Source organism: Emys orbicularis, chromosome 7, assembly GCF_028017835.1.
Source record: "Emys orbicularis isolate rEmyOrb1 chromosome 7, rEmyOrb1.hap1, whole genome shotgun sequence".
Taxonomy (NCBI): Eukaryota; Metazoa; Chordata; order Testudines; family Emydidae; genus Emys; species Emys orbicularis.
Genome location: NC_088689.1, coordinates 117,367,363 through 117,390,625, shown reverse-complemented (window position 1 = coordinate 117,390,625; position 23,263 = coordinate 117,367,363). Strand labels below are relative to the sequence as shown.

The 23,263-nt window shown below is 42.6% G+C and overlaps 1 protein-coding gene across 1 annotated transcript in view; it reads left to right on the top strand.

Moving 5' to 3' along the window:
• Positions 1–16,284, top strand: part of LOC135881964 (contactin-4) — a 346,117-nt gene extending 329,833 nt beyond the window's left edge. Inside the window, exons 16-22 of the mRNA XM_065408738.1 lie at positions 1,758–1,828; positions 7,990–8,224; positions 8,773–8,888; positions 9,553–9,739; positions 10,525–10,637; positions 13,479–13,647; positions 16,184–16,284. Of these exons, the coding sequence (XP_065264810.1) occupies positions 1,758–1,828; positions 7,990–8,224; positions 8,773–8,888; positions 9,553–9,739; positions 10,525–10,637; positions 13,479–13,647; positions 16,184–16,284 (992 nt within the window). The remainder of the gene's footprint in view (positions 1–1,757; positions 1,829–7,989; positions 8,225–8,772; positions 8,889–9,552; positions 9,740–10,524; positions 10,638–13,478; positions 13,648–16,183) is intronic.
• Positions 16,285–23,263: the final 6,979 nt, after the last annotated feature.

Here is a 23,263-nt window from a genome sequence, read left to right as displayed (position 1 = left end):
CAGAAGTGTCGTGTCCCACTGCCAGTCTTTCCCTGTCACAGGGAAAGGCTCTAGCAACATGGAAAGGCTCTGGCAGGGGGAAGGTAGCCAGGAAAGGCTCTGACAGCTCCCCACTGCTGAAGCCTTTCTCCACTTCAGTGAAAGACTCCAGCATTGGAGAAAGGAGCCCCCCACCAGAGCTTTTCACTGTAGCTACACATAACAGTGTGGTGGCAGCTTGTTTTTTACTGTGGTGTGTAGCTACGCAAACTCTACACACTGCCAATAGTGGTATGCAGTGTAGATGTAGCTTAAGAGGCCGAGCACAGAATTTGCAGCGCAGAGACGGAGGAGAGACTAAGGGCTGGTCTACACTAGGGTGGGGGGATCGATCTAAGATACGCAACTTCAGCTACGAGAATAGCGTAGCTAAAGTCGACATATCTTAGATCGATTTACCTCGGGTCCTCACGGCGCGGGATCGACGGCCGTGGCTCCCCCGTCGACTCCGCTTCCGCCGCTTGCTCTGGTGGAGTTCCGGAGTCGATGGGGAGCACGTTCGGGGATCGATTTATCGCGTCTAGATGAGACATGATAAATCGATCCCCGATAGATCGATTACTACCCACCGATCCAGTGGGTAGTGAAGACATACCCTTAAGGTAGCTTTAAGTCATCCTGAGGCCTTCTTGGTCCTGGTCCGCTCCATGTTCAGACAGCTCTGGGGCGTCTGTGAGAGTTATGGCGAGGGCTGGCCAGAAAAAATCAATTCGGTGTTGCAAAAAATTTCGAAGTTTGTTTTCATTTTGATGATGAACAAAAATGAGACCTTTTGAAATGTTTTTCACAAAAAAACACAAGAGACAGAGAGCTGTCCATGCATGTCAGAATAGCCAATGGGCTGGTGTTAGAGCGCTCACCTGGGATATGGCAGAACAAAGACTTGAACCTGAGTCTCCCACATCCTAGGAGACAACCTTCACCACTAGGCTTTTGGCTACTCTGGGGTGGGTCTTTCTTGGAATTCTCACTGAAACCAATTGAAATATTTTGGGTTAGACAATACGGCATTTCCAACCAAAATTATTTTTGTCAAAAAAATTTCAACCAGCCTTAGTTACTGCAACCTCTGTGGATTGTCCTCTGGGCCACAGCACTGCCCATAGTCTCTGCAGCACTATGGGCTATATCCTCGCTCCTGACAAGCCACACTCCCTGACACCTTTTAAATTAGTGCTCATGAGGAGATCCTTAAAAGGCAGCCTTATAGCCAAGGGGCTTTCAGAGCCCCTTTATGCTGCTCTGGCCCTTTCACCTGCCCTAAAGGTCTTGGAGCAGGGTTGGAGATATCACCCCAGGCAATTATCACTAGGACTGTTCATTATGGGTCCAATCTTGTAGTTCTTGCTCTGTCTTAACTCAGGAAAAATTCCTACTGACTGCAGGATTTTGGCTCTAAATAGAAAAGCAGGAATCAATATTGTGAAAATAAATGGACCTTGTTATATGGAAAATAAATATTTAAAACAAACAATTAGCAACTAGATACATGGATACTAGACATGCTCTTTGTCCATCTGACTGACAAAAAACTGGAAGTGTCTGTTCCCTGTGCTCCTTTTGATAGTCAGGCTCATGGTCCCAAAAGGGAAAAGTCACAAGATGCCAGTGCTACATGTGCCTCTTGCTTTCTCTGTTTAAAATGAATCAAACGTCTAGCTTCAAAATTAATAGCTTGTGCTTTCCATGCTACCTACTGTAACATTTCTTTTACACAGTTCCTGAAATCACCCCAGCTAATGTCAGTGGAGGTGGAGGGAGCAAGTCGGAGCTGGTCATTACCTGGGAGGTAAGTGAAGTATAAACCAATGGGAGAATTAATGCATCTGTTTTATAAGGCTGGACGATCGAGGTGCTAAAAGAGCACTCAAGGACGATAAGGCCATTGCGGAGAAACTAAATGAATTCTTTGCATCGGTCTTCATGGCTGAGGATGTGAGGAAGATTCCCAAACCTGAGCCATTCTTTTTAGGTGACACATCTGAGGAACTGTCCCACATTGAGGTATCATTAGAGGAGGTTTTGGAACAAATTGATAAATTAAACAGCAATAAGTCAGCAGGACCAGATGGTATTCACCCAAGAGTTCTGAAGGAACGCAAATGTGAAATTGCAGAACTACTAACTGTAGTCTGTAACCTGTCATTTAAATCAGCTTCTGTACCAGGTGACTGGAGGATAGCTAATGTGACGCTAATGTGACGCCAATTTTTAAAAAGGGCTCCAAAGGTGATCCTGGCAATTACAGGCCTGTAAGCCTGACTTCAGTACGAAGCAAACTGGTTGAAACTATAATGTGTACTTAGATTTTAAGAAAGCCTTTGACAAGGTCCCTCACCAAAGGCTCTTACGCAAAGTAAGCTGCAAAGTAAGCTGCCACGAGATAAGAGGGAAGGTGCTCTCATGGATTGGTATCTGGTTGAAAGATAGGAAACAAACGATAGGTATAAATGGTCAGTTTTCAGAATGTAGAGAGGTAAATATTGGTGTCCCCCAGGGGTCTGTTCTGGGACCAGTCCTATTCAACATGTTCATAAATGATCTGGAAAAAGGGGTAAACAGTGAGGTGGCAAAATTTGCAGATGATACAAAATTACTAATGATCATTAAAACCCAGGCCCCAGGCAGACTGCAAAGAGCTACAGATGAAGTTTAATGTTGATAAATGCAAAGTAATGCACATTCGAAAACATAATACCAATTATACATATAAAAAGAAAGAGATCTTGGAGTCATTGTGGATAGTTCTCTGAAAACATCTACGCAATGTGCAGCAGCAGTCAAAAAAGCGAACAGAATGTTGGGAATAATTAAGATAGGGATAGATAATAGGACAGAAAATATCATGTTGCCGCTATATAAATCCATGGTATGCCCACATCCTGAATCCTGTGTGGTCGCCCCATCTCAAAAAAGATATATTGGAATTGGAAAAGGTTCAGAAAAGGGCAACAAAAATTATTAGGGGTATGGAATGGCTTCCATATGAGGAGAGATTAATAAGACTGGGACTTTTCAGCTTGGAAAAGAGATGGCTAAGGGGAGATATGATTGAGGTCTATAAAATCATGACTGGTGTAGAGAAAGTAGATAAGAAAGTGTTGTTTACTACTTCTCATAACACAAGAACTAGGGGTCACCAAATGAAATTAATAGGCAGCAGTTTTAAAACAAATAAAAGGAAGTATTTCTTCACACAACGCACAATCAACCTGTGGAACTACTTGCCAGAGGATGTTGTGAAGGCCAAGACCATAACAGGGTTCAAAAAAGAACTAGATAAATTCATGGAGGATAGGTCCATCAATGGCTATTAGCCAGCATGGGCATGGATGGTGTCCCTAGCCTCTCTTTGCCAGAAGCTGGGAATGAGCGACAGGGGATGGATCACTTGATGATTATCTATTCTGTTCATGCCCTCTGGGGCACCGGGTACTGGCCAGTGTCGGAAGACAGGATACTGGGCTAGATGGACCCTTGGTCTGACCCAGTATGGCCGTTCTTATGTAGTGTGCAGCACATGACTGATGCTGATCTGCTCACGCCGATTCTATCCCATTGTATTTCCATTCTCCAGTGGAGATACTGCTGACTTACTCCTGTGTATGTGAGCACAAGACCACATTTATTGAAAAGGTTCCTGCCTTCGATTCAATTGGACTAAAATCCAGCCTGTTCTTCCATGCCCATGGAAGCTCTCCAAGCAATGGAACTAATGCATATTTGTTGTGCAAGGCGGGTGGAGCTGGCTGTGAGTGGGCGGTGCAGGATGTGTGCACTACTGTGTGGCAGTGAGCTCAGCTCCACGATGACCCCTGCACATCAGTACGGACAATGGCAGAACACGGATGGGCTGAGCTAGAGGGTAGAGAAAGAGAGAAAGGATCCTTTTGTCCTCCACCCCAGGAAGCAGCTCCATGGCCTGGGGTCAGGAGGCAGGATTCCTCCACTCTTGGTCCTCTACATACCTGCCCATCAGCTGATCTGATTACTTGGGCCAGCCACTGCACAGAGGATTAACCTTGGTTTATAAAATAAGTTTCAAGAGGCCAAATCCTGAGAGGTGCTGATTTGCTTGGTGAGTTGTGGGTGATTAGCGCCAGGCTGAAGGTGGCTCTAATGATAGTGCATCATATAGAACTTGCAATACCAGCTGATTTCAGTCTATCACAAAGCCAAGAGAAGAAGAAAACACAGATGAAAAATTCTTGAAGGCAATTGAGGGTGAAATATTTGTTGTTTTGACTGCTCTTATTTTCATATTGTGGTACGATGGAGTGAGTTAAACTAGCCATTAACGTCACTAGATTTGATACTGTCCACACTCAGCACTTCTTTTGAGCACCCTGGCAGCTGTGAGTCACCAGAGATATTTTTTAAGATTATTAAAAATCTGCAAATGTGTTTTTATCCTCACTACATGGCTCAACGTGTTGAACCTTATCCTCCCTTGGACTAATTAGTTTCACTGAATCCCTTAAAGACACTCAATATACTTTTTTTTTAAGTATTAGAGAGATGTCAAAAACATCATCCATGCCTTTGAATCATGCTTTGCAAGTATCTTAGTTTAGGCTCCTCTAAAATGATCAGCACACAGTCATTTTCTTTTCTTTTTTAAAAAATCCATATAACACTGATTATGGAACATGCATTTAAAGTAACTTTTTTTTTTTACTCTGATATTCAGAAAAAGCACACACTTAAGATCCATTGACTTTAGTGAGACTAAAGTACAATAATTGAGTACTATCCTGTATAGGGATGCTTTTACTGACTGGGGCTTTTACTGCTTATGTTCCTTTTCTAAGGTTAAAAATATGAAGCTAGGCAATGGCAGCATGTACAAAAGTGACCTGAAGGGGACAAATCTCTTCTTCTAGATGCGATACATCATTTGCCTGCCATCACTTTTATGACATGTCACTCACTGCTATCTTACAGCTGTTAGTATACTTCACATTATGCTCTTTGCCTGAAAACAAGCTACTTACCACGACCAGGAATTTGGAAAGTGCACACAGAGTAGCCAGAGGAGCACACAAGCTAATGCCTTTGCTGGTTTTAAAGTCAGAGAGCTGAATAGTAAATACACATGGTTGATGTCAGTTTATATAAACAATGGAGCCACATGTTAACTTAGAGATGCAGATGAGAAACTCACTGAAAACAAATGGGAGCTGTTCTGCGGATTTAATTTACCTGGGATATGCTACAGAGATAGGTGCTATCACAGGGCTGTAGCCAGTCCTAAGAGGGGTAGACACAGGGCCGGTGCAACCACTAGGCGAACTAGGCAGTGGCATAGTCCTCAGGCATAGGCAGCTGGGTGGGGCACCTGAAAATTTGGGGCACCACTGGGTCTTAGTGTCCACCCTTCTGGTTTTCCTATCCCTGTTCTGACCCTTCCTGCAGGCTCTGAGTCTTCCTGGGAAGGGGATCTAGTAGTTAAAAGAGAAACAGTCTCCAGCCTGCCAGACCTATTAGCACAACACTGAAACTGTTAAAGAGCCATTCAAGGGGTAATGAAGACACTTAAACAGGCATTTGCCAACCCCCAGGTATCTACAGTTTCTGAATGTACTGACAAAAACAGTTGTGCATGACTGTAATATTTACTCAGAACATGTCAGTCTACAGGACCTTAGTGTAAAATTTGCTTTAAAAATATTTCATTAGTGAGTTGGTGAAGATTATAAAATCACATCTCTAAAAAATCCTTGTATAGATTTTTAGATGCTCAATCATCTTTAGCCTTAAATGCTTGGATCTTCAGACATATGGTTTTTTAAATAAATTTTTCAAAAGACCACCCTTATCTAAAATACACATTTTAATTACTATAGTAAAAAAACTTACTTCCAAAGTCTTCCTGTCCTTTCTGCCCATCCATTTCTCCCTTCACCCCCTCTCCCCCCTCCCACCCCCATTGAAGGAAGCAACAGCCCTTTGCTTCCAGATAGCTGGACAGAGTTTCCCTTTCTTTACTTCTGACTATCTGATGAACTAGTTTTAAGCAAAATCAGTACCTTAGTAAGATATAAAATCCTTTGTTATGCCTAAAATCTTTGGAAACATATTTTTTAAAGTTGGTGAAATTTCATAAACGTGTATTGTTATTGAGATCACACACAGTAAATTAATGTTCCCTTTTTCTAAAAGCAATGAACATTGTTATGAACACACTAAACCTCTGTGACTGATTTATTTAAAATAATGTCTGTTTCAGTGAGTTAAATATGTAGTAATCTGGAATGATTACTTTATGAAGGCTTAAGAGTACATTTAAAATATAAAATCAGCTTAGAAATACTGATTAAGAAAATGTAAAACAGAGAAGAGCTGCATCATGTATTCCATAATATTTACTGTTGTATTCAGCAAGACAGCTGACTCACCCTTACTACAAAGTTTTTGCAAATAAATGTCTGACAAACTTCAGGGCATATCAAAAAACCTGTGACTGACATTTTTTATTCCCAAGTTTAGTGCTTTTAATTAGGTAGCTTCTGCATGTCCATTCTGCGTGAGGGAGAGGGTACAGGGGTCTCTGCAGGGAACTCAAAAATAACAGGAGTACTTGTGGCACCTTAGAGACTAACAAATTTATTAGAGCATAAGCTTTCGTGGGCTACAACCCACTTCTTCGGATGCATATGCATCCGAAGAAGTGGGTTGTAGCCCACGAAAGCTTATGCTCTAATAAATTTGTTAGTCTCTAAGGTGCCACAAGTACTCCTGTTATTTTTGAGGATACAGACTAACACGGCTGCTACTCTGAAACCTGCAGGGAACTGTGACTCTCCGCCACCGTGAGGCGGGCCGGGCATCTTGTTGTTTTTTCTGCCTTGTCCCTCCACCCCCACCCCCACCGGGCTGCAAGCTCAGGCTGCCGTCATGCATAGGGGCCCCAGTTTAATAATACTGCATTAAACTTGCATGGGGCGGTGAGCCCCAGCCATGGAGGAGCCGGCGCGGCGCAGCGCAGGGGGGCAGGAGCCCTGCAAAGGCGGTGGCGCCGCTAGCAGGGAGCAGCCGCGCCCCCCACCCTTCCTGCCCAGACTGCGGCCTGGCGCCCCCCCGGGGGGCCCCTGCAGACTGCAGCAGATGCATGCGGGCAGAGGCCCCTGTGCGCCCCCCAGCTCCCCCCTCGCCACACTCGGGCTCTGCGGCTCCCGGGCATGTGAGCCGCCGCCGGGGCGCGGGGCCCTGAGACTGCTCCAGGAGGGGGAGGGGCAGTGGCGGCTCACACTCCCGGGAGCCGCAGAGCCCGAGCGCAGCGAGGGAGGAGCCGGGGTGGTGCACGGAGGCCTCTGCCCACATGCATCTGCTGCAGGAGCCCCCAGAAGGCAGCTCCTCCCTGCCGAGCTGCTGCAGCAGCCCAAGCCCGGCAAAGCCAGTGAGTGGACTTGGGGCGGGGGCCGCCGGGGTGGGGTGGGGAGGGGAGGGGAGGGCTCGCGGGGGGGCTGTGCATCCTCCAGGGCAGTTCAGGGGGCAGGGAGGGGGGAACCTGGTCTGGGGAGCAGCCCCTGGGCACGGCTGGCCCCTGGGGTCTATAAAGGCTCGTTGGGATTTGCCCCTCGATGAACCGATGTTGGGGGGGGGGTGCGCAAGGTGGAAGTTTCGCCTAGGGCACAAAATATCCTTGCACCGGCCCTGAGTAGACAGTTGTGTCTGCAGGTATGATGTGGCTCAGAATGTTTTATACAGGAATTTCTATATGAATTTGAGGAGCTGCCTTGCAGATATTTGGCAATTAGATGCTCTGGCTTAATTATTAGCTGCTCCTACTGTAGAACCACTGTTGTTTCCTGTTTTGAATGGTGCCATTTATGAGGGGGTTTCTTAAAGGGAGCAAACTGAGAATGGAAAGCCTGCAAGAAGGAGAAATAAATCCAGGCAATACCTGACACTACTGATTATTCTGTGTATGATCTGCCCTCCTTATAGACAGTGCCTGAAGAATTACAGAACGGAGGTGGCTTTGGTTACGTGGTGGCATTCCGACCCTTGGGCACAGTGAGCTGGATGCAGACTGTAGTAGCTTCTTCTGATGCCTCCAGATACGTGTTTCGAAATGAGAGCTTGCCGCCATTCACACCCTATGAGGTTAAAGTGGGCGTGTACAACAATAAAGGGGAAGGTTCTTTTAGCCCTGTGACAGTTGTATATTCTGCAGAAGAAGGTACAGTAGGCTGCGCATTGCACTTCCTTCCTTTGCATTGTCTTGAAATCCGATGCATGAGGCATGCTGCTAACTGTTTTTGAAAGGGTTTAGTATCCCACATGGACACATCCGTTGATATCTAATCCTTGCTCTGATTTATTATAAATGGTGAGTCACAACTAATTCTTTTGATCGTCATTAAAATAACATGAATCACAGTGAAATCTTTTGATATTAATGGGAACGTAATATGTAATCTTGAAAGAATTCAACTGAGATTTAACAGGAATTAATGTCCACTGATTAGAAAATGTTTCTCTTGTCCTAATACCAATACATAGTGTGCTGGTTTAAGTGCCCCCAATGACATCTGATTAATTATTACACATTGGCATAATGAAATCCTGCCTAGCCCTGACGGGTCACCATTTTGAATTTGAAACATTCTTTTTGGCTATCCAACCCCACTCTCTTCTAGTGAGAGGAGTAAACCCTGAAGTTTGTAGCAAAGTTAAGCATAGAACCTACACTGAGACCTTTTTTTCCCCCCCAAACTATACATATAGAACCCACCAGAGCTCCAACCAGCGTCTTTGCCAAAAGCCTTTCTGCTTCGGACATTGAAGTTTATTGGGCCTCTCCACGTGAGAATCAGAGTAAAGGAAGGATACAGGGTTATGAGGTATGAGAATAAAATGTGATATCAGGCTGGAGCAGGCTTAATACTGATCATAGCAATATATAATTGAAGGTCACCTAAACACTGCTTCTTACACATGCATCTGCTGGCTGATGATGACGTAAAGCAGTGCTTGCTCACTGTTTTTCCCCGTTGTACACTGGAATGTCTCTTTTTAAGGTACAAAGGAAAATATATATGTAATCCATGGTGAAAATGGGTAGCAGTCTGTGGGGGGAGGGGGAGGAATCTGCCTTCTCTAGGGCCTTGTGGAGACCATAGTAACCCGCAGTAAGTGCTGTTCAGTGGAAAATTGAGATCTATAAATTGTTTCATTTTCTCCAGCTCAGAGTCCACTGAAGGTCAGAAGCATTGACCTCTGGGTTTATGAACATTTCCAGTTGTGGTCTTCTCTAAGATGGAGAGAATGGAAAGATTTACAGAGTGGAGCTGGAACACTGTCTTAATACGATTCTCACTTCCAGGATGGTGAATGGCCCTTTTCCATTTGACAGTAGTTAAGGGCATGTTATCCATAGAGATAAATTTTACATTATTAATCTCGGGATTTCACTTACTGCAGTACCATATCTATGGAGAATTAAGACACGGATAGGCTCAATTACACTGAGTTAAGTAGGTAAATGTACATATTCTGTTTTTTCAGGTTAGATGTTGGAGACACGAAGATAAGGAAGAAAATGCTAGAAAAATCAGGACTATTGGTAATCGAACATCTACAAAAATCACTAATCTGAAAGGCAATGCATTATATCATTTAGCCGTCAAGGCATACAACACCGCAGGGACAGGACCCTCCAGTGCTACAGTCAATGTCACTACCAAAAAGCCACGTGAGTATTCATTGTGATAGATCATGGTCTAACACTGGGATCCCAACAAGCACTTTCCTTGCTGGCATTTTCCAGGTCTCTCTCTAATTTGAAGATGCTGTGAGGTTTTTTTTTTCTGTAGCTATGTTCTTCCTGCAAGAGCTTTGTGGGGTTGTTGTGGTGGGTTGGGTTTTTTTAAACGCTTCTGAAATCATTACTGTGCAGAAAAGTTAAACATTCATATCATCATTCAAGGTAGCTATCTCTTCTGCTCATACTCACCGCAAGTAAGCAACAGAGTCCCTTTTCATTTATACCACTGTGTTGTGTAAGGGTATGTCTTCACTACCGGCCGGATCGGCGGGCAGCGATTGATCCAGCGGGGATCGATTTATCGCGTCTAGTCTAGGCACAATAAATCGATCCCTGAGGGCTCTCCCGTTGACTCCTGTACTCCAGCTCAGCGAGAGGTGCAGGCAGTGTCGACGGGGGAGCGCCAGCAGTCGACTCACTGTAGTGAAGACACCGCAGTAAGTCGATCTAAGTACGTCGACTTCAGCTAAGTTATTCGCGTAGCTGAAGTTGCGTAACTTAGATCGATTTCCCCCTCCCAGTGTAGACCAGGCCTAAGACCTGCTCTGACCTAGAACACAGACCTCGGTGCAACAGCTCATTAACTTACCAGAGCAGTAGGATTCTGTGGATGTTCAGCTACTATGGTGATGGAAGCCATATAAGTATTTAGATGGATTAAGCTAGAAAACATTGCTACTTAACCATATAATACTTTGTATATTTTAATATAGCACCGAGTCAACCTCCTGGAAACATCATATGGAATTCATCTGACTCCAAGATTATACTGAACTGGGATCAAGTTAAAGCACTGGATAATGAATCAGAAGTGAAAGGATACAAAGTGGGTAACTTCTTAGCATGGGCACATAGGACTGGTTATTTATCTATATTAACTGTCTCTTGACAGTAGGCCTGTGATTATTCAACTCCCCTGGGATTTTCACATTGAGTTTTGGTTAAAGTGAACCTGTCCATGAATCCATGAAGCTGAGTTTAGAGTTTGGAATAAAACTCAAGAGGAGGGTGAACATACGGCCCGGTTTGGCCGGAACAGTCCCTTTTTTAAGCCCTGTCCTGATCATCAGTTGGCAAGAGCAAAGGAGCCAAAAAAGTGGGGTGCGACCCCTAGCGGGGCATGGAGGAACATCCCTGGATGACTTGGGTGAGCGGTTCCGGTCAGGCCAGCCCCACACGGGCGGGGAGGGGGGGAATGGCTCAGGTGAGTGGCAGGGGCCAAGGGGGGTGAGCAGCACGGGCTGAGGGGAGCGAGCAGTGCAGGCTGGCCCTGCATGGGCAGGCGGCTCAGGCTGACCCCACCTGAGCCAGGAGGGGGGTGAGGGGCTCGGGGGGGATCAACAGCGCAGGCTGAGGGGTGAGCAGCACGGGTTGGTGGCTCGGGGCCCAGCCCTATGCAGAGGGGGTGGGGGGTTGGGCCAGCAGCTGATGCCAGCCCCACACAGAGATGGAGGGCAGGGCTCGGACCAGCCCTGTGGGGAGAGGGAGGGCACTTTGGGCTAGCCCCAGGCAGTTTCCATTTTTCCTTTTTGGGAACTATGATCACCCTACCCAAGAGACTTTTGTGTTGTTTGCATAGCTCTCCTGACCCAAGCAGGAACAATGCTGTACACAGTTACATAGCCCATTGTAACTATGTAGGGACATTCAGAAATAGATACAAAATCAACACGTAGTGGGCTTGTTCTATAATTAGTAAAGGGCATTCACCTCCAGAGATTCCTATCTGTGCCAGAAGGAAAGAGATTTAAACTCTAGCCAAGGCTCTATGGGAGCTCCTCTGGCAGAAGTGGTGAATTTTCTGGGCTGTACTGGCCAGAGTCGACACGCTCAGCCAATCAGGGGTTGGGGGCAGCTTGCACCACTGTACCCCTGCCCTTGACAGACTTGCTCCCTGGGGCTCACCAGTGGCTGAAATATGCCCACTAATTGCAGCAGACAAGTTAAAGTCCTTGCTTGATGGTTCAGCTTTGTTCATAAAGCAGAAGGAAGGAGGGTGTGAAGTCCCAGTTAGTAGCAATCTTGGTAGGGTATAAATTATAAGGAGAAAAATCTTGGGTAGAATTCAGTCCTAGAACTATGCCATGCTACACAAGACCTTACTTTGGCCTGAGGAAAGCAGTGATGGCAATTTTGCCAGCAAGTTACATTGAGTTTCAAGCTCTGCAAACCTTTTGCAATGGAACCTGAAACCACGGAAAATTTTACGAAGTTTCAGGTTTTGTTAGGAACATGAAACTCAAGCCAGATTCATTTACATTCATGAACCTAGGCCAAGTTTCGTGCATGTCTGTGCTGATATTTGACCAAATCTAGACCACGTTTTTGTATGGTCAAAACTTGTTTCCATCCAAACGCAGGCAAATCTCAGCAATTTTGGCCAAGCTTCAGGTTATGTTTTTGAGTTCAAAATTCAACCAAAAGTCAGCCTGAAATGGTGGAAGAGAGGCCCTCGTGACCTTTCCAAAGCCGTCTCATCCAGTAGTGTGTCTTTTTTGTAGCACCTCTTTTTCTTTTGTGTTACAGTTGTACAGCCACATTATTGCATTTATATGCAGAGAGCAAAACCACTACTTTTTTTCTGGAAATATGCTATTTTGTGGCAGGGTTTATATTCTAAATAAGTTGAATTTCCAGATCTTAGGAAAAGAAAGAAGGTAAATCAAAGAAGCAATTTATTCTGTGAAGCTGCGTGTGACACTACATCAAATACACCAGTCCAGTTTTCTGAAGCACTATAATAAGATGTTATGACATCTCTAAATAAGCCACAGGATTTATTTTAGTTTGATCCTTAGTAAGGACTAAGGTGATACTGAATTGGATGTCTCTGGTGCCCAGAATTGAGAAAGGAGGCTTAGGGATCTTGCTAATTTAAGGAAAATCATATTCAGCTCCTTGCATTTAACAAGTATAAATTAAGGTGATCTCATGCTACTTTAGAGGAGGGGGAGGGAAGTATTTGCAGAGGAACTCAGTGATTCTGAATAAAGTTTATATGTGCCTGGTTAGCTCTTTGAATGGAAGGGTGATTTATGCCAGGCTCATCTGATCACAAGCCACAGCAGAACCGCTTTTGTTTGTTATTTTCCAGTAGAAGTGCTCTTCCCTGCTACTCCCAACAACCTAGTGAATAAAGAGCCCAGCAGCAGCACCTGTTCAGAACGATTTCTGATGGCTGACCCATACATTAGATTGCCCTTTTGAAGCACACCCGCCTGGCTAAAGCTGGCTGTGCTGGAGAGCTTCTGAAATTGCTTCAGCTGATGGGAAAATGAAGTTTAATCAAGCTGAGAGGCAGAGGTGCTCTGCCAGTGACAAGGGCCTCTGCTGAGTGTCATGTGGCTTTATGACAGGGCTACACATCAGAATTCCAACAAGAGCCGCGTTCTGCAAGCTCCCTCCATAGTTAGCCCTCAGTGCCCAGTGGCTTCACATCAGCACAAAGTGAAGAATTCACAAACGTGGCTTCCTAAAGCACCCATCAGGTTCAGATCAACACATCTGTGAAATCTGCCGTGGTTCTGATGATAATAGAGAGAATTCTGTGCTCTAGAAAGGAAAAGATCAATAGTAAATCTTCAGGTTGTTATGGAGATGATCAGTTCTCTTTTCTCTCCCCCACCCATCCCCACCCCCACCCTTTCTCCACTCCAATGTTTTGCAGGTTTTATACAGATGGAACAGACAGAGTAGCACATCTGTAATCGAAACTAATAAAACATCTGTCGAGCTTTCTTTGCCTTTTGATGAAGATTACATCATAGAAATAAAGCCATTTAGTGATGGAGGCGATGGTAGCAGCAGCGAACAAATCCGAATTCCAAAGATATCAAGTAAGAATGTTGTCATTGTGCTTGTGTTTCCAGCCCATGGCGCATGGATTTTTAATGGATCAAGGGCCAACATTTTCAGATGGCATCCCGTTTTTTGCACACTAAAATTGAGCTGTTGGGGGCACCGTGGCCCACTTTGCATATGCAGAATATCAGCTGCAGCCCCAAAGAAAGGTTTTGTGCAAGCAAACTGGAGCGTTCAATCATAACGAAGGCAGGCTTCAAATTTGCCCAATTCCGCATGTACGCAGATAGGTATGCTGAGAAACAATAAACCAGAGACGAGACTGAGCTGCAGCACTCATATTCAAACCTGAACTTTCCCAGAATTTGTGGGCATTCAAACCCAAGGTTTTGGTTTGGCCCCTACTCAAGAATAAATGATATGCAACAGCATAGTAAAAAGGGTTATATTTCACTGAGCGTTTCTAGACTGACACTCTCAGGTTTTTTTTCATTTGTTATTACAGGTCTTGATAGTCTCTTCAATACACCTCTACACCGATATAACGCTGTCCTCGGGAGCCAAAAAATCTTACCGCGTTATAGGTGAAACCGCGTTATATCGAACTTGCTTTGATCCGCCTGAGTCCGCAGCCTTGCCCCCCCGGAGCACTGCTTTACCGCGTTATATCCGAATTCGTGTTATATCGGGTCGTGTTATATCGGGGTAGAGGTGTATATATATATTGAATCTGTTGTTTCACTGCAATTTGTGATCAGAAAGTGTCCAGTATGAAGTGCAACAACTTATTAATTTATACTGTCGCATTATATCAGTACTTCACTCTATGTTGTGTGCATATATACTTATTTAGGGAAATGAGGCTTTATCTCCATGTAGAAGTTGATATTTTCATTTTCAATAGAGACAGGAGTAGTTATTACAATGCACTGGTCTTATAAAATGTCTGTGTTCCACCTTCCCAAGTGATTTCCATGAGTGATGCTACAGCTGGCAAACTGATTTACTCAGGTGGGTGGGGGAGTTTATGGCCATGGGCCAAATCCTGCCATCATAACTCAGTCAAAACTCCCACTGAAATAGGATGGCAGGATTTGACACATACCATGGGAAAGTCAGGGGGAAAGCTCCAGTCCACCTGAGATGGCTGAAATTCTCCAAGCAGGATCAGAGCTGATAGGGCAAGACAGAGCTGAAAGTTTAGGGAGGTGATGCTAGCTGACTGTTTTTGCAGGTTCTTCAAGCCTGACCCTGGCATAAATTTGTCAGAGGGGAGGGTGTTTAGGGATGTTCTGAAGGGAATTTTTAAGACTGTGTCACTTTTGCTTGCAGTGTTTGACTAGGTTTGGATTTAAATCCAGATTGGTGGTTTTACTGGGAATCTTTCATATTTCTCAGAGTTCTGGATGCTATATTCACATTAATCCATTGTAAGGGCCTGGTTTTGCCCTTACTTACAGAGTAACTCCACTGCAGTCAGTAGAGTTACAGCAGTGTCAAAGGTGATAGGCTATGATTCTGAGCTTATCTATGTAGATCTGTACCTTGCTTATCAGGGCCGGCTCCAGGGTTTTGGCCGCCCCAAGCAGCCAAACAAACAAACAAAAAAGCCGCGATCGCGATCTGCGGCGGCAATTCAGCGGAAGGTCCTTCGCTCCGAGCAGGAGTGAGGGACCATCCCGAATTGCCGCCAAACAGCTGGACGTGCCGCCCCCCTCCGAAGTGGCCACCCCAAGCACCTGCTTGGTAAGCTGGTGCCTGGAGCCGGCCCTGTTGCTTATACAAACAAGTCAGGAATCTAAGCGTCAGTCACAGAAAATCATAAGATCAAAAGCCAGTAACACATATGCTATTTTTCTGTGATCTAAAATGGAGTCACAAAATATATCAGACCAGATTCCAAGCTGGTATAAATCAGCTAGCTACATGAGGATCTGGTCCATCATGCCATGTTGGTATGGTGTTTGGTAACTTGAACTTTGTTCTATTCTAAAGAGAGATATTCCCTAAAGCCATAGAATTTTGAATGTACCCTTGAATACAAATGACTGGGGAAATTCAAGTACAAACCATAATGCAGAATGGCTAATGAAAGTAGTAGGTCCCACTAAATAAACAGAATCTAGAAGGGGAGAAGAGGTTGATTAGGTCCAAGAAAGAGAAATTCCATCCCCTCTTCCCCCTGTGTTCCTCAGACTGGGACTGTGAGATTTACAAATTTTGGGCATTCAATATGCTTGGCTAAAGTGGATTGATTTCTTTGGGAGTTTGACCAACCCTGTGCCTGTATTTATGATATCCCATCAGAAGGCTGTTGTAGTAAGATTCCAATTTGCAAATGTACAGTTTGGCTAAACTTTGCAGGAACATCTGAACTCTTGGGTCTGTAGCCAAACTTACTTTGAACTGTGGACCTTCGGAGGTGACCACCTCCTCGTTTGTTTGTTACCCATTTGTGGTTTGTTACCCATTTTGCTGTTGAATGCATTTTGGACTCATCATGACAGGATTTAATGGCTGTGGGCTGAATCCTGCTCTCCTTACTGTTTCTTTTCTCTCTCCTTTTCTCAGATGCATATGCGAGAGGATCTGGTACTTCTACTTCAAATGCGTGTACGTTGTCAGCCATCAGCACAATAATGATATCCCTCACAGCTAGATCAAGTTTATGACAAAAATTACATAAAGGACTTCCTGTTTATAATATAAGCAACATTTAGCTAGTTGTTTTGAAGACACCCAGTACTAAGTAATATTGTTGTTCAAGTACATCTTACTACTGGAAAAAAAATGTTTTATGCTTCTTTAGGAATGGCATTATACAGTACTTCCTCAAAGCAAATATAGCTTTGTTTGAAGTTTCCTTGGAAACTCTGCAATGCACTGAAAACATCTGTAATATGATGTTACCAAAGCAGTTTACATATGTCCTTATATGCATATTTTTTATTATATATTTAGTGTTTTATAGAATTTTTTAAAGTTAACATATGATGTAGATATTAATTTTTCCTCTGCTATAAAATGCTACAGATAACACTATCATAAAAAATATTGTTTGGAATTTTTTCCTTTAAAACTGAGAGTTCAAAGTTGTTCTCAGTAAATTGGTTACAAATTGATTGTACAGTTTTGCAAGGGTACACATTGGGAGAACTGTTTAGGACTTGGTTCGTAACTCAAGGCAGCTGTATTTAAACGACAGTTATGATGGTTCCTAAGTAAAATCAAGTGCTTAAGATATTTTTTCATTTTGGATCAGATGAGTATACAAGATAAACCTGAGATAACCTTCAAGAACAGCTACAGTCTTCAAAAATAAGTATACAGATTTTTGTTCCTAGCCAATACTTTAACATCATATATTAAGCTTTCATTTTATTGTATTTAAGTAGCTTTGTCTTGATCATAATTAACATTAAATTGAACATTAAAGTTGATATTACATAGTCGTAATCTCTTCCGATAGTAACATAGACCAAAAGTTACTGCAGCAAAAGAAGGACCAGATTCTGAGCTTAGTTACCTTGGTGTAAATCCAAAGTAATGCCGTTTAAATCAATTATTTTACTCTGGATTTACATCAAGGAAATTATAATCATAATATGCATGTCTTTAAGATTTAAAACTAATTCTGGGTTCCACTGTCGGAATATGTATTTCTTTTCAGTGTACATTTTAAATGTAATTCATAAATCTTCATAATTTAATCACAAAGTTATGTTTTCTTATATAATCTCTTTTGAGTGTCGGTCATAAACTGAATCTGACAGCTGTATCATGTTTCTAGTGAATAACTCTCTAAAGTACATTTTTCATATTAATTTGCAAAGTATCTTTGTGTGTATGGTCCCTCAATAGTTCTGTGCTAGGAAGTCTTTGTTTCTTTACAAACTCTTCATACAAATATGAAGTTTTAATAGAATCATATTGGAAAATGACAATATCAACAGAAAAATAACTCTTCTTGAGAAAAGGACTGTTTGTTACTATGGGATCATTTTGTAAGTCCACTCAGATGGATCAATGCTGGTAAAAAGGCAATGGAATTTTCTATAAAAATTTTCAAGTTTAAATGCGCTGCAGTGCTTTATTTTTTTTCCTGATAGCTTAAATTTGCCTGTAACTTGTCTTTTTTGCTTACAAAATACTACAAGTTAACTTTTAAACCTTCTCAATATATTTATTCAGTAACTCATAATTGGGATTCCACTTGTGTAAAAGTCAGGGGTGTTAACCAGAGAAATATTGTCAATATTTCAAGCTGTGTTCCTTTCTTAGTTTGATATGGTTACTTCTATGTAAACACAAAAACAAAAAAAACCACAAAAACAAGAAAATGAAACAAAAAAAAAAGCCTATGTAGTTTTCTCCCCGGTGTAAATGATATTTATCGGTGATCTAGCAGATGTAATCTTTTTTTAAAGGTATTGGTAATAAATATTCTGTCATTTGTAAAGATACTGGTCTTTCAGGAGCATTTTTCCTAAATACCTGTTTATAATTTGAGACAAACTTCAGCACCGGTTATCTCGGATTGCCACTGACTTAAAAGTGGGAAGCAGTCCAACACAGAACTAAGGGGAGGCAGAGAAGTCTCTAGGCTTATTCTGCTTCCTACACTATAAAAAAAAAAGAGTATCTGATGAATTTTGGATGATTCCAAAATCTTGTGTAGCTCTGTGACCTTTCAAAGCTTATGTAAACTAATATCATAGAGTCTTTACTGATGGAGAATCTCAGTTAGCATCTCACTTTGATATGGAAAAAAGAAACAGATGAAATGTTTATCTTCACAAACCCATTTAACACTTCTGACAGTTAAGGAGGAAGGACACAAGCTACAAAAGTTCAGCAGGTAGGAAGGAACTGCAGTACAGGTGCCCAATTTGCTGATAACATTTGCAGATAGCGCAAATACAGTCCAGAGGATGAGAGGACCTTTCTTCTGGTGCCTGTGGGAATATTAATTCTGTACATAAGGATAAGCTTTATCAAGATTCCTGCTGACTCTTGGTGTTACTGCTGAAATTTTCTTCTAAATGTTCATCCAATTCTAAGTTATACACAATTCCAATGAACCTTCACCTGAAAGGCTGTTGCTTTGTGTTTTACAATGTACATCCGGGTAGTTAATAGGCGGACTGCAGGCCAAATCCGCTTTTGAACAGACCCCAAAATCTTTTTATTTACTTTTTTTTTTTTCCTGGAGTCTGGACCTTTACCAAGAAATTTGGATCTTGACAAAAAATAATGGACTATCCCTGAATTTGATGCGCAGGGTGTCAAGAATGTATATATCAGGGGTAGGCAACCTATGGCACGCGTGCCAAAGGCGGCACGCAAGCTAATTCTCAGTGGCACTCACACTGCCTGGGTCCTGGCAACTGGTCCGGGCGGCTCTGCATTTTAATTTAATTTTAAATGAAGCTTCTTAAACATTTTAAAAACCTTATTTACCTTACAACAATAGTTTAATTATACATTATAGACTTAAAGAGACCTTCTAAAAATGTTAAAATGTATTACTGGCACGCAAAACCTTAAATCAGAGTGAATAAATGAGGACTCGGCACACCACTTCTGAAAGGTTGCCAACCCCTGGTATATATCCTCATTTATACTGCAAGGGTTCTCTTTGATTCAATACTAGAGAGGCTAACAGTTTCTTTGATATCAGTATTATCCTCAGTTTGTCAGTGCTGCTGGATTTAGGGTAATGGTAAATTGAAATGGCATTAAAGTCATGAGTTGGCATTTATATGGCCCATACTGCGGTTTCATAAACTCAGTGTTCTGCTTGGGAACATGATCTCTGGATCTAGATATGTGTTCTCACTGGATGCTGTGTGTTAAATTTAACAGTAAACAGACACTCCTCAAAAGGGTTTAGAGGGGAGTTAATTGCAGCCCTTATGTGGATTTAAAGAGGAGTCTCTATTGAACGGACCAAGCAAGAGGTCCAGGCAGAGCAACAGGCTATGCAAGCAAAGGTGCAAGATTTCCAGGCAGATCTTCCCAGTCTGATGCTAGCTGGCTTACCACTCAGTCCAACATAGCTCTTCTTACAGACTCTAACTTTCCAGTGCTCAGTGAACAACCAAGCAAGGAGAAATCGATCTGCACAAGCTTCCCCGCATCACATATTTCCAGCAGAATGGTGTGGGGTCTGAATATCCTGCTGTATTACATTCCTAACATTGAATTTCAGGCGCACCAGTGTGTGAAGACGATATGATTATAGCACTCCAATGACGCTGTACATTTTCAAAGGAGCCAGGCTCCACTTTATGATCAAGGGAGCTTAAAAATCAAATGGCCTAGTAGCATAACTCAATTTTAAATTTGCAATATTCAGTCAAGTTCAGAACTTAGTGGTAGGCATTCCCCGTGCTGACTCTCCAGCTGATGTTATCTCAGATATTTTTGTGTTGATGTATATGATGAATGTATTGGGTTTGTGTATCCTAATTGAAGACAAAATTTGTGTGAAGTATTCACTTGGGTGTCTAGCACAAATGTACTGAACCTATTTGTAATTCAGAGCTAAAAACACTGGTATAAACAGGCTCAATATTTGCTTCAGCACAGTTGCAGCCACCACGCCAGTGGTAAATTTGGCCCATCATCTCTGCTATATTACACGGTAAAGAGGCAGTAATCACTAAATGATAATAGTGCAATTAACCATGAATGTTATGAGTGTATTAGAAATTTTTCAGTGACTCAAATTACTGTCCTGTGGCTTAAATTGCTAAATGACAGTAAGGAATGACTTACTAGAGAGTTGTTTTTTTGTTCTTTTTAAATAAATGGCTAGTCCCTTTAAGCCACAGCAAAGCTTCCCAATATACATCTGCATAAGATAGGCAGTACTGTGATGTCAACAACAGCAAATACAATGGGCTAGATCCTCAGCTGGTAAAGTTAATGATTCTATGTTGATTTATATCAGGTTAGGATCTCATCCCATTAAAAGAATAAACCCAGTATAAATCTGTGCTGTTGGCAGTAAGAGGTGCTGTAAGGAGGGGAAAATAGTGATTGCCTTGAAAAATACTTATTTCCTATCATCTGATACACACAAACATTTTGTCTTCAAAGGGAAATTTACATCTTGAATATCTTTGACGATGTAATAATATTTAGCTCTTCCCTACTGCTGTTCATCTGCAACTCTCAAAGCATTTTACAAAGGGATGTGAGGTCATGATGCCCTTTTTACAGAGGGGGAAACTGAGGCACAAAGCAGCAAAGTAACATGCCCACAGTCACACAGCTAGGAATAAAACCTAGGCATCTTGATTCTCAGTCCAGTGCCTTATTCACTGACCACACTGTCTCTTTCAATTATATTTACAAACTTCCCTGATTAGACTTTATTTCTAGAATCTTATTGGAAATTTTGTGGTTTAGACAAGACAACTCCTCTCTGGAGATGGGGTACCTGGATTTCAGAAGAGTACGTACCAGCATAGATACATGGAGATGCAGTATTGCTCACCTATGGGCAGAATGAACAAATCTAGGTGCCAGATCCTAACAGTATGTTGCTGGATATATATCTTTCATGTTATATTTTATTTAAATGCATTTTTCCAAGAGCAAGGCAATGGCTGTGGTCCCCACACAGCATTTATATTCTATGGGATAGATTATGCTACCCTTACTCACACTGCATAATACCTTAAACCACAACTAGTGTTGTGAGTAAGGTTTTTGCAATCTGGCCCTTCTTGAGCAAGTGAGACATTTCTAGAAGTACTAAGAATCTGGAGCATTGTTTCTGGCTTTATGAAAATCTGTACACATTCTTGCATGTTTTCATCAAATCTTTGCAAATGTTTGTGTAATTTCCTCATGCACCATCCATCTGGCTCTTGTCAATAACACTAAAACTTGAAAGATTGTCTTTCGTTTTTATTTGAGACATTAATCAGAAACACAAATATTTGTCCAAGTACACCAGCCTAATATACCAGTCTTTTATGTTTGATCACATCACTAGCTTGGCTGGTAAATTCTGAGCATTCCAGGCAGTTCTAATCACTGAACCTATAGTAATACAACGCAAAAATTATTTAAATATACTGCATAATCCCTGTGGTAGCCTTCTGTTAAAAAGGGCTTAATAAATGAGAGAGAACTAGATTTAGCATTCTTATATATTAGCATATTTGATGGCATAAAACAAATAAAATACATCAATAGCAAATGTATTCTCCTGTGTTCTCATTTTAAGCTTCTGTTGATCTAACACACTGTTTTTAGGCTGTTATATCTTGGTTCCTCCGATCCATTAAAATCACCTGAAGGGAGATTTTTAGGCACAAAAATTCAAAGGAGTCATACCAACTTACACCAGTTTGGGAACTGGCTAATTAAAGTAAAAAAAAAAAACGAGGCGTCCTTGTGGCACCTTAGAAACGAACAAATTTATTTGGGCATAAGCTTTCGTGGGCTAAAACCCACTTCATCAGATGCATGGAGTGGAAAATATAGTAGAGAGGTCTAAATACACAGCATATGAAAAGATGGGAGTTGCCTTACCAGACACCTATTTAACAACAGCACCGGACAGTGGTGGTACTAACTTCCTGATAGTATTAGGAGAAACTCTGCACAAGTTGCCACACCTCATGAGCATCAGCAAAACAAGTTCCCTTTCAAGACAAAGTTGCAGGTTTATTTTACAGTGTGCTCTGTGGATTACACAAGGCAAGCATACAGATTGCAAGGGAGGCAACAAGATTAAACTAAAAGAACAAACACTGGCTTAAACTCTGCTTCATTGGGGTTGGACTGGTGCAACTGAGAGCTGAAATGTGTAGCGTACAATGTAGGCAATACCAGAAAACTGTATTGATTAAGGCTGGAATTCTCAAGGATCCTAAGGGAGCTGAAATTAATGAGGAGCCTAACTCCCTTTGGCTCATTCAGAAATCCCAGGCAAGAGCAATAATATTTCTCTGAGGGTTTTCTTTCACCTTGTCACAGGGTGGCTGGCTGCCGTAAGTGAAATAGGTCCAGCTTCCCTGTGCCAGAAGAGGTGCTCCCAGGCTGGCTAGTTAAGAGGGCAGTGCAACACCTGGGGCTATAAAGGATCAGGGAGAATCTAAGAGGAAGAAAGACGGTGAGTCGAGGTTGCCAGAGTCAGTCAGGAAAAGGCAGGTGAGAACTGCCCAGGTCAGTCAGGAAGGGCAGGTGAGAGCTGCCAAGTGTTTCCTGAGGCAAGGTTGAAGGCGAGGAGAGCCACAGGTTGGGTTTGCCAGCTGACCTCCCCAAGCCAGAGAGCCATAGCTGAAGGGGGCTGAAGTAGGGTGACCAGATGCTAAGTGGAAAATATCAGGACCACCGCAGGGGGGGTGCCTTTTTAATTGTTACACTCACCCGTCCGGCATTTCGGCAGTGGGTAATAAACCTTACCGCCAAAGACAGAAGCACCCGCCGCCGAAAACCATCAGCGACTGAAGGACCCGCCGCCGAATTGCTGCCGAAGACCCGAACAGGTGAGTGTAAAAGAAAAAAGAAAAAAAAACACCTGAAACAAAATATCGGGACAAATGGTGTCCCAACTGTACTTTGGTTGGGACGCGGGACAAACTCCTCAAAATCGGGACAGTCCCGATTTTCTTGGGACGTCTGGTCACC